Source organism: Tetranychus urticae, chromosome 3 (assembly GCF_039701765.1).
Source record: "Tetranychus urticae isolate SD_2017Ah chromosome 3, NJAU_TeUrti_SD_1.0, whole genome shotgun sequence".
In the NCBI taxonomy this organism is placed as follows: Eukaryota; Metazoa; Arthropoda; class Arachnida; order Trombidiformes; family Tetranychidae; genus Tetranychus; species Tetranychus urticae.
The window spans coordinates 11,252,881-11,271,065 of record NC_142960.1 but is presented as its reverse complement, the minus strand read 5'-3'; the positions used below and the strand labels follow the sequence as shown (position 1 = coordinate 11,271,065).

At 34.0% G+C, this 18,185-nt stretch overlaps 2 protein-coding genes, 1 long non-coding RNA gene and 1 pseudogene across 4 annotated transcripts; 3 read left to right on the top strand and 1 right to left on the bottom strand.

Moving 5' to 3' along the window:
• Window positions 1-415: 415 nt before the first annotated feature.
• RpL6 (ribosomal protein L6) lies at window positions 416-1,724 on the bottom strand. The gene is made up of 3 exons (XM_015937392.3): window positions 1,685-1,724; window positions 1,076-1,448; window positions 416-997 (listed from the first exon to the last, which is right to left on the bottom strand). Exons 1-3 carry the CDS (start codon window positions 1,685-1,687, stop codon window positions 537-539), a joined length of 837 nt encoding a protein of 278 aa, XP_015792878.1. The 5' UTR covers window positions 1,688-1,724; the 3' UTR covers window positions 416-536.
• Window positions 1,725-1,837: 113 nt separating this feature from the next.
• LOC107369441 (uncharacterized) lies at window positions 1,838-3,461 on the top strand. Its single transcript, XM_015937391.3, has 3 exons — window positions 1,838-2,414; window positions 2,483-2,597; window positions 2,738-3,461. The coding sequence occupies exons 1-3, from the start codon at window positions 1,891-1,893 to the stop codon at window positions 2,996-2,998; spliced, it is 900 nt and encodes a 299-aa protein (XP_015792877.2). The 5' UTR covers window positions 1,838-1,890; the 3' UTR covers window positions 2,999-3,461.
• Window positions 3,462-3,805: 344 nt separating this feature from the next.
• Window positions 3,806-6,025, top strand: LOC149093356 (uncharacterized). Of its 2 annotated transcripts, none has more exons than XR_016199890.1 (3): window positions 3,806-4,593; window positions 4,658-4,876; window positions 4,983-6,025. It is a non-coding gene; the product is annotated as an uncharacterized LOC149093356 (long non-coding RNA). The 2 variants fall into 2 exon arrangements; XR_016199891.1 differs by having other exon boundaries at window positions 4,943-6,025.
• A 1,534-nt stretch (window positions 6,026-7,559) lies between these two features.
• On the top strand, window positions 7,560-8,908 carry LOC112539601 (serine/threonine-protein phosphatase 6 regulatory subunit 2-like; annotated as a pseudogene).
• The last annotated feature ends 9,277 nt before the right edge of the window (window positions 8,909-18,185 follow it).

The window sequence follows — 18,185 nt, the reverse complement described above, 5'->3', positions numbered from 1 at the left end:
TATCTAAAGAAATAATATTTCAATATCGCAAAATTAAAATGCTGTAAATAATGTTAGTAGGGTAAAGTTACTGGAAATTAAGACACATAAACAGTACAGTAAAGCAGCAGATAGTGTTACTCCTTTGAGATAACTTATTTCTACAGCAAGAGCTATTCATTGAACGAAAAATGCTTAATTCAATTAACAAAATTAAATTGACTGTCAGAAGAGCTAACAAATTATTGTATATCCTCCCAATTGCATTTATAAATAATTGTATTCAGAATATAATCAAACTATCAGCTAAGTAACTCCAAAAGCTTAATTACAAAGTGAAACATACAAATCTGGATGCACGAAATCACAGGAAGTTCTGAAATTTTTTTAAATAGATATAAATTGTTCAGTGATAAAACACCTGAGACAGTTGATCTTTTGGCTTCAACAGCGACTGGTTTTAATTAGATAATTTAATGCAGTTGGAAAATTAATGACCAATACAAAGGTAAGCTTTTTCATTGGAGTTAATTTATTTCCAAAAATTTAGTCAACCATCAAAACTTCATTTTATGAGGATACATATTATTACGAAGACAGAAATAAGAACCAAGGTAACCGAACATGAGCTTCTTATCGGGATGTTTTCGAATAACGTCAATTATTTGCTTGTCTACTTCAACTTGATCTTTACGATGTTGAAGGTTAGGCTTGTAATCTGCAGACTTTGTTTCAAAGATGTTACCTGCTCCTTTCTTTGATTTAGCCTTTAGACGAGCAAACTTACGACTCTTGAAGTATTTATCATTAATATGCTCTGGAACTTTTACTCCAGAAACGTCCAGTTTTACGCTAGTCACAATAGTGTACATTTGATGCATTCGTCTAAGAGGACATCCGTTGATTTTATGGGGTCCAGTGATCATGAGCATACCACTAGGTAAAGTTTTCAAAACAACTGCTCTTTTACCCTTATGACGACCAGCTAAGAGGATAACTACACGTCCTGGTGAAATACCTGAAGATATAAACAAAATGTGAATAAATATAACGTAATGCGTAAGATAGTGATGCAGACTAGAAATTGAAAAATTACCTTTTTTGAAGTTCTTCTTGTGCATAGAAAAGCAGACTTTGCCTGTTCTACGTTTCCTAGGCTTGACCTCAGTTGGATAGAACCTTTGCTCTTTTTTCACCCTAACCAAACGTTTGCCACCATTCTTTTCTCCTCCGATTGGTTTTACCACAAACTTGGGCTTTTGCTTGACTAAGGTATCAGGAGCAACACCCTTCTTTTTAGCCGCACGCTTAATTTTAGCCCATAATGGTCGAGTTGATCTGTGGGTCAAAAGCTTAACAACTTTTTTGGGAACAACTTTCTTTTCTTTTTTACCGGCCTTAGACTTTTTCTCTTTCTTGGCAGCAGGAGAAGCGGCCTGCTTGGGAAGTTTACTCTTAGTTTTATCCATCTGAAAAAAAGAAAATCAATAAATAAATAAATTAATTGACCAAAGATGTTGATGAAAATAACACGTTGAAAAACCGGTCAGCTCAGCAACCACAAAATTACAGCGAATAACAGAGACTGATTAGTGATTCAAATTAAATAACAAGTAACACAATAGATGTTAATAGTTTAAAGTAAACTAATCATAATCACTATTAAATAAAACTTAAATAACAATTAAAAATTAAAAATACTTACCATTAAGATAAATTGTAAAAACGCTCAGAGTTTAGACGGAAATAGGAAATAGTTTCTGAAATATGCTGTCTTCTAGATTACTGGTGACATCTAGCGGATAGTTTATAGTTGCCCTGCGTTACAGTAAAAGTACTGAATTCAAGTGAATATTTTGTTTTTGTTGACACCATCTGATTTTGATTTTGTGTTTCTTTGTTAATTAATCGATGATTACGCTGACTGGTTATGTATATCACACAGAAAAAGCTATTTACGCGTTCCCTTTGTATTCAAGCAATGAAAGGGACAAAAAGTTTAGTTTTACCAAACCAGGCTGGTTACCGTCAACTTCGCAATTACCCTTGTCATTTTCATCAACCAAACAATCATTGACCGAATGCTCTTCAGACTTGTCAATTAAATCATCAGAGTTAGTTTCGAAACTATCTTCATTTTCATCTCTGGCATTTACTAAAAGCTCGACTATATCTAATGGACTTGAAGAAAGCTGCCAATTCCATATTGACCATTGGTGTCTTCAAAATTACAACCTTACACTCTATCAGTTGATGTATGTCTTCAATGAAGTCCGAAGGAGTAAAAATTTTACCAGATCACTTGTCAAAAAGGAATTGATACCAAAGACTTATCGTAAAAGGATTATTACGCTGATCCGTAATGGAACTGATTTAGACCTAATCGTTAAATTCAGAGTCAATGATTGTGATTATGCTCCAATTGACTGGCATGGGTTAGTATCAGTTGTTATTCCTATTATTTATCTGACATTATTTACATCATTCTATCCATTTCTTACAGGAATTATTTGATTCTAGCCTTGGTTTCCATCAAATTAAAGATTGAAGAAACTCTATCTATACTATCTACTCTTGGTGGAGCGTATTCATCTCTTGGGGAAAATTATAAAAATTTTGTAAGTAACGTCTTCGCAAATTGGACTGGCCTTTAATTCTGAGATTACTGACAATTATGAAATCAAATTATGTTCGCTTCAACTCACCAAATTTCAACAACTTAATTTATTTTTTCACTTTGATTGTTTGACGTTTATAGGCTATTAAAGCCGGAGAAACTTCATTGAAGCAAATTGGACTGGCGTGTTTATCCGGAGATCCAACAGTTATCGCTCGTTGCTCGATTTACATGGTATATAGCCTTTGTCAAAGAGGACTTCCCAAAAAAGCGAGAAGGCTGATGATCAAGTTCATTTATCCTTATATAAAAAAAATGATTACTAACAAAACCTGTGATAATATCCTCCGCAATATGTACAAAGCGGCCAAGTTTAGAATAGAGTTTTATTACAAAACTTGACTTGTTTCAAACTGAAATATTTAAGAATTTGAGGAACTCTAAATTTTTGTATTCTTTTTTCAATTTTCTCCATCTGATCTCATGACAGAATCTACATAAATTTTGTAAAAAATTCTGTTCAATGAATTCCACTGGAATCGGATGTAAGCTACATTAATTTTCTTTTTTCAGGTGTAACGATTGTGTCTTAACTTATAGAATATTCAGAAACTATTTTATCTGATAATTCATGTTAGATTGACTTCTAAAAGCTCACCTTGACTTAATATTCTTAAAAAATTTGCAGTTTTGAAATCCTGAGATCCTGAGCCAGACTCAGAAAACTAGAATCATTATTCACTAAAATTTTGTTTACTTTGACATAATATGTCTCATGTTTCTTTGATCAAATATTATATTGTTATTCCAAACCTTTTGTACATGTAACGATTGATTTTCATGATAAAATTTGGAGTTAAATTAATTTTTGATGAGTGATTAAAAAGATTTCATTAAAAAATTCATATCATTTATGTCGGTTGTAATTTCAAGGAACAATTACTATTTTTCAATCAACATGTCATTTTCAGAGATCATTCATTATGAATCTAAGCTTGAAAATTCTTTTTCATTTGAGTAATCGGAGTCAATTGGAATTATTCCAGTTTTTTGAAATAATATTCACATGTTTAAATATCAGATGGAAATAATTATTGGCGGTTACGATTAAATGCTTATATGAACACTAGATGGCAATGGCAACCATTCTTGACTTTTTTATTTCATTTATTTTAATAAAATAATTTTATTTTATCGGTGGCGCCTTAAAAGCTGCCTAACAAGCCACGGTGTGCAAATAAAATATTTCATTCAACTTTAAAATTACTGTTATTTTGAAATGAATAAGGGAATAAGTAATATATTATTGACCTTTATAATATACACACCAATCGATCTTGTTCGAGTTGATTAATTGGTCAGCCTGATGAATTTCCCTTTTTTCCAGGAAATAGACCCCTCTTTAAGAATTCAATTATGTTAATCTAACACCTTTTCTGTTGAAGACGAAGGTGATGATACCAGTGAGAATGCTAAAGAAAATATTTCCGCATGGACTTCTGATTACTTGTTTGAATCAGCTCCTAAAAGATGGTTATTTTAGGCGTTCTGAGTTTTTTCGCTCTCTCAATGATCTCAAAATCAAAATTCTCAAAGATCTCAAGATAATATTTTTCAATTAAAATCATTGGACAACTCAAAGAATCAAAGTTTTGATAATTTTTCTCGGCCATTAGCGTTTTCTAGTTCCTATGGATCATCCCATGGTTCAATCGGTGGATTTAATTAATCTCAAAACTCACCTGCCTCTCAATCCTCAACTACTGTAGTCAGGAAGGCTCTTGTTGCAAGAAACATTTGAAATACTTCCAGAAACCAGACAAAAGTGGCAAAAAGCAAATAATTGAGGATTGTATCATTGATATTCATGCTTTATATTCTTCGACCCACAATGGATACCTGAAACCACCTTTTTCACATAACATGCTATGTGCCTTAGCTATCTGTAGTGTTCCTACTCGTCAACAAGAAGTCTCTGAAGTTTATAGATTTTTAATGTAAGCGTTTATTTGTGTTTCACCATTTTTCAGTTTAAAAATTCTGATTAATTTTTCTCCACAGGGCTTGTTTTCCTTACTTCAAAATTGATGGTCAACATTGGAAAAATTCTTTAAGACACAGTCCACAGTTATTGGTTTGCTAAATCAGATAGCCCACGAACTGCCAAGAAAGGGTATAAATATACCACAAGATTGAGTAAAAAGAATTGCTTGAAGTGCGAAATCAAGAAACAATGCGTTTTTGATTTGACAAAGCTTCATTATCGATTATCACGCCCAAGTAAGTTTGATTTAAACAACATTCATCATAACTTTAAAATTAAATTGTTTCTCTTCTCTATTACAGCCAAAGAGTAAAGAAGTTACTCTTTACTCTTTGATTACAGCCGTTTGTGAACTTCTAATCAACATGGGTTTGATTTCATTGAGTCACGAAAAACTTGCCGAGCTTTGACAAAAGAATAGGGAACTCTATACTTCATTTCCCGATGGAATCAAAATTGAAAATCCTGAAGAATAATGGCGCTGAAGCTTCATGAGTTTATGTTCAATCATTCCCGTTTCAATTTTTAATATCCACAAAAATTCTAATATTCTTCCATTAACAATTTTCTCGGTAGATACTAAAAAGCTATCTATCTATATTTTCTGACCTTTTTTGGATAATTACCGAATTTCCCGACAGTGCATTTATTTCAAAACGCTAGCTTGTTTTTTTATTAACCTTCACGACCCAGACTCTAATTGAATTATTGCTGTCAATTGGAAGAGACATCATATTTGATCATTCACACAGATTTATGATTATACGTTCCGAACATAAATTTTTATGCACATATATACTTATTCTTATTATTATATATCTACCTGTTGAATTGTAATCAAAACAAAATTAAATTTCATCTGTTTTGGTTTATAATTTGATTTGATTTCATTTTTTTATTTTCCAAATTTGTTACTAATTTTATATAATCTCCTGAAAACAAAATAGCATAAAAAAGGTTCAGGTGACAATGAAAATACTAGACAATCATTATAAACAAGGAGTTTTAATGAAACCATTCTAAATCATTTACAATGACTTGCTAATTGAATATATATAATAATTAGGCATAATAGTTAAGGTTTGTCTTCTTTTTAGCCTGTACTTCCAAAATAGCGTCCATAAAATCTTTATGGATTACTATGGATGCATTACGACGTCAAGGAATCATACCAGCCTCAACGCAAACTGCTTGTCTCTCGTTTTCAAGTGAAACTGAAAAGGGATAAAAACAAATTCCCAGTTCGTCATTTGATACATTTTTAAAGTAAACTTGAATTGAGATATTCATATCAAAATGTATATCTAACATTCAGTTGTCTTTGTTATTCAGGGAATATAAATTTCTGTTTCTCCTAAACAACCTTAGGCTTTCCAATCCCTTCTCTTATAATTCAACATTTTATTGCTACATTTTTGCAAATTCTGAGCAAATTGTGAATAAATTCAGCTTTTCCTCTCATTATCATCTTTTCATCTTCTTTATTGCTTCCATCTATTCACCAGTTTATCATCTATCAGTATATAGTTTGCTGTTTAAACAGTAAAAGTTAATAAAAATAATAATGATCAGCAAGTTATGTTTTGATAAATGTATTAATAATAACACTTGAGACAAATGGTAAACATTCAGTAACTTTCATTTCTTTGACAATTTGTAAGACTAGAGATGATACAAAATTTAAATTGTTACCATTCAAATTTGTGTATATTAATGTTTGAAAATGAATTGACTTTTCATTCTTACTATTCTTACAAATGTTTTTCGCTAATTTTCAATAATTTCACCGTTTTTTGAATCTTATCAAGATACCAAGAACTTTATTAATATTCAAACTATAAATTTCGGCGATTTTCGTGCATCTAATATCCTCAAAATAAAATTCAGTAATTAATTTTTTGATCGCCTAATTAACTTTACGATTCATTTTCACTGAAAAGACTCAAAAAAGACTAACATTTGCTTCTATTTAGAAAGCATTTTCTCCTTTTTAGAAACCATTGCTTGCTATTTGGAGTTGGTCCTATTAGCACAGAGGTGTTAAAAGTAACATTTCTTGCTTATTGGAAACCATTGTCTCCTATCTAGAAAACTGGTTCAGCCCAAGTGGAATGATTGTATATGTTGAACGATTGCTAGACATAAATTAATAAAATTGTGCTGTTTGTTTTTCATTATCGTATTTCATTATTTATGTTATTCAATTAGTTTGCATCTCAAAATCAAATGAATTATAATCATAATTTCAATTTGATAACGATTTTAATCGATAATGTAAATAAATTGATCTACACTCGGCAGGTTTGCGTAAATGATAACTCGCTCAACATGAGAAATGAGTGTTGGATGTAATTGTAAATTTTGCTTGATTTAACATGAATTTCTTTCAAAATTAGTTGATAATTTAATCGAAAAAGGTTTAGAATCTGATTTAAATGATGATTATAATTATGGCTATAAAATTCCATTCAACAGGAAACATATAAAATGTAAATATCATGCACAAGCTCATTAATGTTCACATTTTTCTCTTTTCTCTGTTATCTAATAATTATTCTCGTTTATTCTTTCAGTCTCTGTCAACCCGATATTTTAATGAAACTGGTCACACTGGTTAGTTCTGATCCACTTGATGATGCTGATGAAAGAAATAGATGTAAATATGCTAACATGGCCTATGAGGTGTTATCCTCCGAAAAAAGTCAAATTTGTGAAACATTTGCTAATCATCTTGATTTAGTGTCAAATTTGTATGAAAAGCTCCAATCTGCAGAACCGTTGAACCCACTTTTGGCTAGTCTTATTTGCAAAGTGATATTTAGTTTACCGCAAAATGTGTCTAAAGTTTCTGATGACATTCACTCGAGGTGAGGTGATTTTGTTTCATCTTTAGTTGCCCACGTTGGCACTTCAGCAGTTATGGATCTTCTCTTTAAATCTATTTCATGCTCTGATTCACCCGAAATATCATCAGCTTACCTTAATGTAAGTTTATTTTCCCGCAGATTTCGCATCTTAAATCTCACACCTTGATTTCAATATTGATTTTAATAATACAGTTCTATTACAAACAAAGTTTGGTGGAAAAACTGATAGCGCTGTTTAAGGCAGATGTTGATCCAGCTGCTCAATCGAATGCAGCCCAGCTACTTTGCGATATACTAGTAATTCGATTCAGTCGAGAGCATCAAACTTGCAATCAAGAAAATGCTTGACCAAACCCTCTATTGGATGATATAGAATCGACTGACACAATAACCAACTTGTTAACCAATATGTTTGAAACGAGAACTGAGTCATGCCTGGTTAATGGTATTCAAGTTATCCAAGCTCTTCTGGAATATCGCCGCTATCGTGCCAATCTGCCGCCAAAACAACCTCCTGTTGATGAAGAAACTGGCGCAGAAAGTAAAATTGAAATCGGTGATATTGGCACAATGGAAAAAATAGTTTCATATCCCATGTTTTCTGTCAACGAAACAGCGTTACCAGATTTGATGACACCGATATTGAACGATTAACGAAAAGTGTCCGTCAGGTTCATGCTGCAATCGTGCCTCGCCTCGAAGATTTTCATTCCCTGATCACCAACCCGCCAGAAAAGAGCCCAGTCCGAACTACAATTTGTTTAATTGAGAAACCGTTCGGCGCCACCAGAGTTGAGATGGTTCATCTCATCCGAGCTTTATTAAGTAGCAATAATCCGACAAGTAACCGCAAATTAACTACTCTAAAAACATTGCCTGTTTTGATGGATCTTTTCTTCGCTTATCCATACAACAATTTTCTACACACTCAAGTTGAGCAAAGTATTAATTGCATTCTAGACAATCCAAAGTCTACCTCACCTGTAACAAGTCCCACCGAAATAGAAGAGAAAGGAATGGTCAAGACGGAGAAACTAATCCTGCAAAAGAAATCGAAAATGTCACATCTCTAGTTCACCAACTACTGGTTGAATACAACTTAATCCAAAAAATACTCGATACTTACACACACACTTCAAAGAAAACCAATCACCTGTTAAACCGGCCTACATGGGACACATAATCATAATTGCTAATCACATCCTATCGACTAAGGACATAGCAGTGGTCGAAACTTGCTTTAACTCTTTGGATTTAGAACTTAAAGAAAATTGGAACAAGTGGGTCGAAGAATCACTGAATTTAGTCATCATTATTTTGTTTAATATTCATAGATTTTGTCTCAATAATTGTTATCATCATTTCACCAAATTCATCTTCCATCTTCTTAACTGTAGGTGAGACTGATGATTGAGGGTGAGTCCATTAAAATGTAATGTTTCATATAAAAATCACTCTCTGAGTAAGTAATAAAAGGAGACGTCGTTTTGATCATCGTTGATGATGATGATATGTATTTTTATGAACATAAGATTAAAATTGGCACCGAAATATTTCCATGCCCCAATTGGGTATCCCTTTTTCCACCATAGTCCCACTAGAGATTGATGGTGAGATCCATGAGTATTTTAATATCCACCAAAAATACCAATACAGCCTTCAAAACACAGATCTGGACATCATTAACCATTTCCTAACGGCGGGACAAAGCCATTCAGAAATGTTGGACTTGCTTGAAAAGTCTGAAATCGAGAAAGCTTGGATTTCCCTTACCACCCTAAGTCCATTCATAAGCATTCCCCTATTAATATGCTTCCTTTTCTGCACAATTGGGATTGGCTAAAGTTTGTTCAAACGAATCGCTCATTCACAAACAAGGAAAGAGAAAACAAGAGAGGCAAGACCAAAAAGAAACACTCCCCTTACTAAATTAAATCCTACAGATAGCATGAATAATCAATCCTTAGAAACTAACACCCCTCCAACATCTTCAACTATAACCTTCACCTACTGAGTTACTTTGCAAATCTTACTATCTTTTTATCGACTAACAACCTTAGTGAACAAACCGCTTACACCAAACTAACGATATCATGTTAATTTAAAACAAAAAAAAATAAATCAATAAGAAAATGAATAAAATAAAACCGTTTATTATATGAAAAATCAAGTAAATAGATTGGATGTAAAAGGGATTAATAATTAATAATGATCATCATAAGTGATAAGCAATAAGGATACACTATGATTAGTAAGTTGGTTAAAATAGAGAAACAAAATTCATGATTACATGAAAACTTAAAAAATAATTAAGGAAAATTCAATGCAAGAAAAAAAAGCTAAAATAAAAGAAGACAGAATAAACGGTTAACTTAGGTGAGAAGATGGATTAAGAATTTTGCTTAAGCCCTTCAATACTGCGAAGAAATCTCAATGAGATAGGTTTACCCAGCGGTAACTCCCAATCAGTTATCCGAATGACAAATTGGTCGTAGATAATTATTCCTCGTACTCGATAAGGCTGCGTTACTATCTCCTGATAACCCCTATCCTCTCCAGGGAGCTGAGTGCCAGAAAGCAATTTCCAATATTTTAAAAACATCCCCAGGGAAAACTTTCCATCCCAAACAGTCAACCAGTCAAGAGCAGATAATAGCGACCGGACAGCCAAATCTAAAAAGAAAAAAAAGAAGAGAAGAAAATAGGAATTCAGAAAATCTCATTAATACCGTTAACATTTTTCGAGAAATAAAACTTACCAAATAGTGAATCCATTTTTTGCAATGATCAAGAAAGAGTTACGATGAAAAAGGTGATAAAGTTGAAAATTGCAGAAACCTAAAGTTAAAAGAAACAACTGTGATTAGTGAATGATTGATAGCCGCAAAAAACTTCTCCACATGAATAAATCATTTTGGAAAAATACAGAGAAAAACATCTATCGGAAATCGGAAATCATTAATGATATAACCTAAACATACATGATTCCCTTTTTTGCGTCATATCCCTAATCACTACTAATAACCACTCATCATTCCATAATACCTTACTAAAAACAAAAAAAAAGGGAAACAGAATAAATGAATTGAGAATGAAAATAAATGTCTACGCTCCCCCCACTTAAGTTAGCACTTTCTTGCACTAACAGGTTATAGATTGACATGTCCTCTATAAGATGGTATACTAATCTAATCCCTACCTATTGTCGCTTAGTGTCGCGATTCTGTCATATGATCAGAAATATATTGAAAAATTTGAGTTCATTCCTTTAATATGAAAGTTAAGCAGTTGGAGCACAAACTTAAACCGGTGTACCGGAAGATTCCTTTGGCCGCTCATTTATCCATTTATCCCAAATCAGTTGAAATGAATCTGGGACATCGAATGTCGTAGAGACATTACCAGTAACCTCATCTACAACGGGCTTATATTCACTTGTGTCTTCACAAGTTATACTTCCCCAAGGGAATTTCTTCGGTCGCTGGGTTTTTCCAATCTTGTCCTTCTCCACTCCGTCCTTTTCACACCGTACTTCATAACTGCAGTATGTATATCGATCTCGTGAAGATCGCTTCCTTCCGACCACATGCTCATAAAGTCTCTTTACGTCAGTATAAGTATTACGACAATATGCACATTGCCACAAATAACAATTGTCGCGTGCATAAGCTTTCGAGGCCTTTTCAAGATTGACTAACAATTTCCTATCACCTTTCTCGTCACTAGCATCCTTCCCGGCCCATTCCGTAAGTTTTTCAATACTGACTTCTTTCATCGAGTCCAAGTCCACCGGATCAACAAATCGGTCTTCTAGGATCAGTGAACGTTCCCATTCTCCACCCTTAAGTATACCAGTTGGCGTACGAGCGCATAGAGGAGTCGAAACCGGGAAATAAACCATAGATGCTTCGACGCGGACCGTTTGTTTAATGGGCACATTTACGGTTGGTTCTGGTGGCTGTTGTTGGGTCCTTTTCTTTGTTCGGCGTTATTTTCTTCGTCTTTTTGTAGTAAGAATTGCCGATTGACTGGTTTTCATCAACCCGCTACCTCCACAATTACCACCATCGTTATCTCCAGCATTACCTCCACAACTACCACCAGCGTTACCACCATCGGTACCTCCACCATTCACACGGGCATTACCACCATCATTTCCACCGGCATTACCACCAGCATCACCATCTACACTCGTGCCGTCGCCTCCACCACGATTTGCATCATTGTTTTCACTGTCAGCTGCAGTTTGAATTCTGAAATCTACTACTAGGGCGTCCTAAACCCATCGCTAGGCGTAGGAACGCCTCCAGTAGTTGAGGACAACGAGTACTCGGAAATGACAGCGTCATCATCAACAAGCTCTGCCGGCAAAACCCCAGAGATCGGAGTTTGTGCGTTTACTGAAAAAAAGAGAATAGCACGTTGTAATTAGTTGAATCCCTTACGATTTCAATCAAAACAGCTAAGCTTTGAAGATTGTGCAAAAAACTTAGTAGTTTTCGCCGCCGAGTAGAGATGGCGCTACCAAAAAAAAAAATGGCGTAGAGGAGCCTTAAGAAAGAGCGGTGGGCATACCGAGAGCGTAAAGAATATAAAAATCATTGCAAATAAGTCTTACCAGAGGGAGAAACGGAACAAATAAGAACAAGAATAATAAATGAATTGCCTGGTGACACCATCGGTGCAGAATACGATAAAATAATAAACCAAAACAAAATATGTGTAAATAAAGGTATAAAAGCTGTTGATGTTGTTGTATTATTTGAGTTTACTTTACCACATGGTTGAAAACCGGGGACTGTATAAAAACAAAAGCATTTGTTTGGAGGCGCTATGTTTAAATTTATTTTCTTTAGTTAATGAGACCAATGTTATTATCTAGTTATCGGAGCGTAGTGAAACGAAGTGAAGATTTTAACTCAGCTTAGCCATTTTGAAAAACCACTTTTTGATTTCTTTCGTCACGGCTAGCGCCTCAATGACTTGTCCGAATATCTTCAAATTTTGTATGGAATGTTAAAAACTTGTGAAGATGAATTGATTGGACCATTGCGGCCATCGGAGGTCATTTTTCGGGATTTTGATCTATGACCTTTAGAGGTCATTTAAAGGTCGTTTGCCATTTTTTGATCTATATTGATATCTCTCAAAATATTCGCCATTACAACACTAATATTAATCGAAATTGGGCCCAAATCACGAAAAAATCAAAATTTCGTGCAAATGCAATTTTCTGCAACTTTGATATCTCATTAACAAATACGCTTAGCAACTTGATATTTGAAGCATGAACAAGAGCATTTCGAAGAGTTGAAATTTAAATCATGAGCATCAAAGGTCATTTTTTGGGATTTTGACATTTGGCCTTCAGAGTTCATTTGAAGGCCTTGATGTAATTTGATAACTCTAATCTAGATTGAATAATATAGCTAGCATAATACAGTAGAGTTCAAAAAAAACTGACAGTCAATCAATTGATCGTAACTCAGTCAGCGATTAATCGAATAATTTGAAACTCAATCAATCAGTTTTATGATGTTTACTGAACAATAATTCATTATAATCAATATTTTTTATAAACTCCATCAGCGCCAAAACACGGATTAATTCTGTTTGGCATTGAATTTATGAGGAAAGTAATAAAATCTAATGATATTTCTATGTAATTTTCTCAAAAATGATGATTGAAATTTAAATTGAATAAATTGCCAATTATAAAAATTGTGCATCTTGATTAATATGTCTATTGATTCCCTATGGTCTGGTCTGTAAAATGCAAAAAAAAATTTCGGTTCCCATTCATCGTCTGATCGAAATCTCAATTTGAACGTAAGACTTTCAGTTTTTTGACGGCTACTGTATGGCTCCAAAATTAAGCTATAAAAACTTCACACTCTTCGCACTCTACACAGCTTTGAATGAGCTATGGCGCTTCAGGGACTGGATGAGCATGTAAGGTCTCTTCAGGGATGAGGAATAGAGGCTGATAACTTGAATCTGAGATCATTTTCTCAATAACTTGTATTATAATCAAGCCTGTGTATCAATTGTGGGTCAATCATTTTATTTAAGTTGATATATTAAAGACGTAAATCGAATAACACCTGAACACGGTTAATAAGTAATTAGATTTTTTAGATGTTCACAATCAATACAAAAGAGAGTGAGAGAACAATCATACTCGTTGATTAATTGTCCAGAATTTATATTGAGCAAAAGGGAAATGAAAGAGAAGCAAACAAATTTAAAATTAAGCTAACAAGTAAGAAGGATTGACATCGAATTATAAACTGTGAATGAAGAGAGGCAAAATGAAGTGTCGATCCCTTTGAATTGAATTTGTTACTAACGCTCCGATATTGGCGAACGATCGTCTTGCCTAGTTATCCAGAGTTCTTGTTGCCACTTAGTGATTCATTCGCAAATTTTTCACCGATGTGTTCCCAGTGTTATAAGTCGAGACTCCTTCTCCGCTATTCTCCCTCTCTTTGGTGGATTGGTCCGTATTATTGATTCCTGCACCTTGTCCATAGGAATATGCTCGCCAAATTGGAGACCAATTTTATAATTAGCGAGGGGTGATGTAATGAGAAAAACTTCCTTTCTCATGGCTGATTCACCTAAATAAGGAATGCTTCCTTTCGGTATTGATTACCCAAATATGAACTTTATTTAATCATTCCCAAAACCCTAATATGAAGTTATCTCGTGCACTGCTCCCATGATCATTGATATAAAAGAACCCATTAATGTTCAGAGAACAAGTTCCGACTCAGTACAGAATCAAATCAGTTACGCTACCACAAAATCCCTAGCCCTAGAATGTATGAATCCTCTTATTGAATTAATTAAAGTCATCTTAGACAGTAAACCTTTGTGCATTAACTTTATTGTGTGAGTAACTTTCGTCACACTTGTTTCAAATTCCTATCCTAAATTTGTTTGCGAAAATGGGAAAACAATCTTCTATCCTGGTCTAACACTACAAAAGTAGATAAAGCTACCCCGCTTAATGTTTGTTTAAATGGCCCTGTTGATGAGATAAGAGCAAAATACAAAAAAGATTATGAAATTGATTTAGAAGGAATAGGCACGCTGACAAATGCTTCTGGAATTAAGAATTTGAGGCATTATTACAAAAACATACTTATTGAGGAAATAAGCGCTTTCAATGCTGCAAATGGAAAAAACTGAGAAATACAAAGAAATTGCATCTACTGTAGTTGCTCCCCAATTTTCTGTCAATCTGATGTACGTATATATTGATATCATACGAGATCATGCGGTTGGAGGAACTAAAGCGCTTGTACTGAGAGCAGTACCACTGACGACTGGTATTTATCAAGAGATCGGTTATTGTACATTTGAGCATCGAATATATTATCCAGTGCAGAAAAACCATATTGAAAATATTGCGATTTTTGCTTGGATGAAACTGGAGAGCAGATCAAATTTGCAAACATTAGAAGAGTTTTTGTAAGCTTAGATTTTCGTAAAAAGAATTAATATAAAGAAAACAATGTATTTAAATGGTGAAATGAATAAAATGATTCAGAGAAATTCTTACTGGCCTAAAGATAGTGATTTAAATGACTATTTTGCGCATCAAGTCGGTTCTGGATTCGGAGACATCAGAATAGTCAGAGGTCCAAGGTATCAAAAAGGGTATGGCTTCGGTAGCTTCTTCTCTCGCTTAGCTGTGCCTGTTACAAGGTATTTGGGCAAAGAAGCTTTGAATAAAGGAGTCAGTATCGGTAAGAGTGTAGTACACGACCAACAAATTCAACAAGCTTTTAAAGATAGTGTTAAAGATTACGCAAATAAAGGACTAGCTAAAATTAAGGAGAAGGTTGTGGCACAGGAAGGAAGTGGACGAAAAAGATTATATAAAAGGAGACAAAAGTCTAAACCTCAAAAATCTTTACGTAAAGTGAAGAAGCACACTCTGAAAAGAGTGAGCAAAAAAAGGAATCAAAAAGAGGAGAGTAATAAGAAAACAACGAGATATTTTCAAATAATGGATTTTATACATGCATCTTCGTCTCCAGCTACTATTGATGAGCTTGATTTATTTCAATTTCCCCCAACACAGACTGATATTGAAAGTATCTATTACACAGAATACAGACCGGTAGGATCGATTGCGAAAGCTAATGTATTTGAATTCATAGTGCTAGCTTCTGAACACTATACTGACCTCTCTGCATCGTATCTTTATGCAAAAATGAAGATTGACGTACCCACAGGAAAAAGTGTTACACCCAAAAACAATTTTGCTGACTCAATATTCGAGCAACTTGATGTTTATTTTGGGAGTGTAAACGTCACACCTGGAAATCGTTTATCAGTCATACATTAATGACATATTTTGCAAGTATAAATCACCCCTTGATGATTGTCAAATGCTAAATGATACAGAATCAGCAAGATCTGATAGAATCAAAGATAAAAAAGAGTTTGACATTATAATACCTAATCACGCTCCAATGTTTCAGCAAGAAAAATTTTTGATTGATGATGTGCCCATTTCATTGCGATTCAAATGTGCACCGCAGACTTTTGAGTTGAACAGCGAAACAGAAGTAAATCCGCTGAGTGTAGAGTTTACGCAGCTTTCTCTTTACATAAGAAGAGTTAAATTGTATGCTCCAGTGCAAATGGCAATCACGCCACAATGGAAATGAGTCCGGCAAAGTATTATTTCAAAGCAATGAAATCAAATCATTTCATCTACCAAAAGACTTCGCTGCAAGTAGCATTGACAATGTATACAATGGACAGTTACCACGGAAAATTATTGTTGGTTTTGTTTCTGATGATGCCTGCAAACCTATTTGGAAAGAAACTGTAAACGTTATGATTATATCTATAATGTAGATGTTTTTCAATGAAACTTATCGATAAAATGTGGTTATTTTTGCATCTCTTTCTTGCAAGGTTGCACTACTGGTTCTTACTTACCTTTTTTAGATGTGGACAGAAACAAAATGAAAATATAATAAACAAAATTTATTAAAATAAGATTTGAAATTAGTGGAAATAAATGAATAAATCGCAGAATAAAATTACAAAACGTTAGAAATAATATCTGCAATCTCATCGATTTCCGTTTCATCCCATTTATGAAAAACATCATCCCATCAATCTCCCTCTATCGACTGTATAGGTTTATTACACAGGTCCATTTTTCAAACTGGCATCCTCAAATTTTATAGCCTCGGGTTTCTTTTCGTTGCACCATGCCTCCAGTTCTTCCATGTTAACCTCGATTTGCGGCTGTTGAAAGTCACCCCAGTTTAGACTTCTAATCCATAATTCCAGCAGCATTTTCGTTTTTAATTTAAAAACGAAAGGGTTTCGAGTTTCCACCAGAGGGATTCGGCTCCGCTTTCCTTTTTTCTGATTGGTTTTCATCATCCTTTTCTTCATGTTATACTTTGACATCTGAAAAAGAAAGAAAAGAGATACATTAATAAAATGAAAAAGAAAATGATTTGAGGATGTGTGCAAGCGATGAGTATAATGGCAACTTTTGCAAATTATTAAAAAAACTTTTAATTAAGATATTTAAATAAAAAGTTAGTGGAGATAACATTAAAAGAAGATACAAATACAGAAAAATGTGTTGGTTTAGTCATGAGATAAACTTGTCTCGCGCCAAGAAATAATCCACAACAGTTCTAATTCTTTGCTCAGTATTTACTACGAAAGACGGAGAGTGCAGCCCAACAAGTAACTTTCTGCGGATCCAGACTCACATCAACCAAATAATTTGGATTTTCATATCCCAAAATCCTGTAGTTTTGACGGTTGACGTATTCATCAAGCCAGAAGTGAGCCTCGTCACTGAAAACAGTCTGTTGGACAGGAAATGTTCATCCAGTTTGAACTCCAAGAAGGGACGCTGTAAATTTTAACCGCTGTTCTTTCGAATAATCCGACAAACGCTGGACTCCAGTAACCTTTTGGGATTGGAGTTTGATTGCCTTACGGAGTATTTTTTGTAGAGAGCCATAAGAGAAACCTAAGATGTTGGCACCATGTCGTATTGATGTTCTCGGGTTCTGTACAAAATATTTACGCACTCTTTCGATGTTTTCAGGTGTAAAAACCTCTGTTGGGCGACCAGAAGCAACTTTTGCATATCTAGAAGAGTTCCTTTTCTCCAAATTTATCAATTAACCTGTAATTAAAATGTCCGACGGTTAGAGACAACTTAACACATGATTATGAGGCAAAAATATTCAATAATTAAAAAGATAAACCCAATCACCGTGTACATAAGTCATTTTGAAATTATGACATGAAAAAGTATAAAAGAACATGAAGCAATAATTATTACTCATTAGATTTCATCATTATCCACATATCTAATAGATTGTTTGTCAACTGTTCAGAGTTATCCGAATAAAATTCATTTTTTCCTAACTCCTCCAAAATATTCTTGATATAGTCCCGTTTCGATTGGCCCTTAGTTTGTAAAATCGGCGACATCAAAGAAGCGTCTAGTGTACGCACCATCGAGTCAAGTGTAGCACCAAAGACAATCTTGTTACACGCAGCACCCAATAGAGATTAAAGATCTTATTTCTCAATGGTGCACGTTTGACAAATTTAAGTCGGAAATTGTTGCATCTGCGTGTAGCGACCATTTTCCTGCAAGAACAAAGAGTAGAAA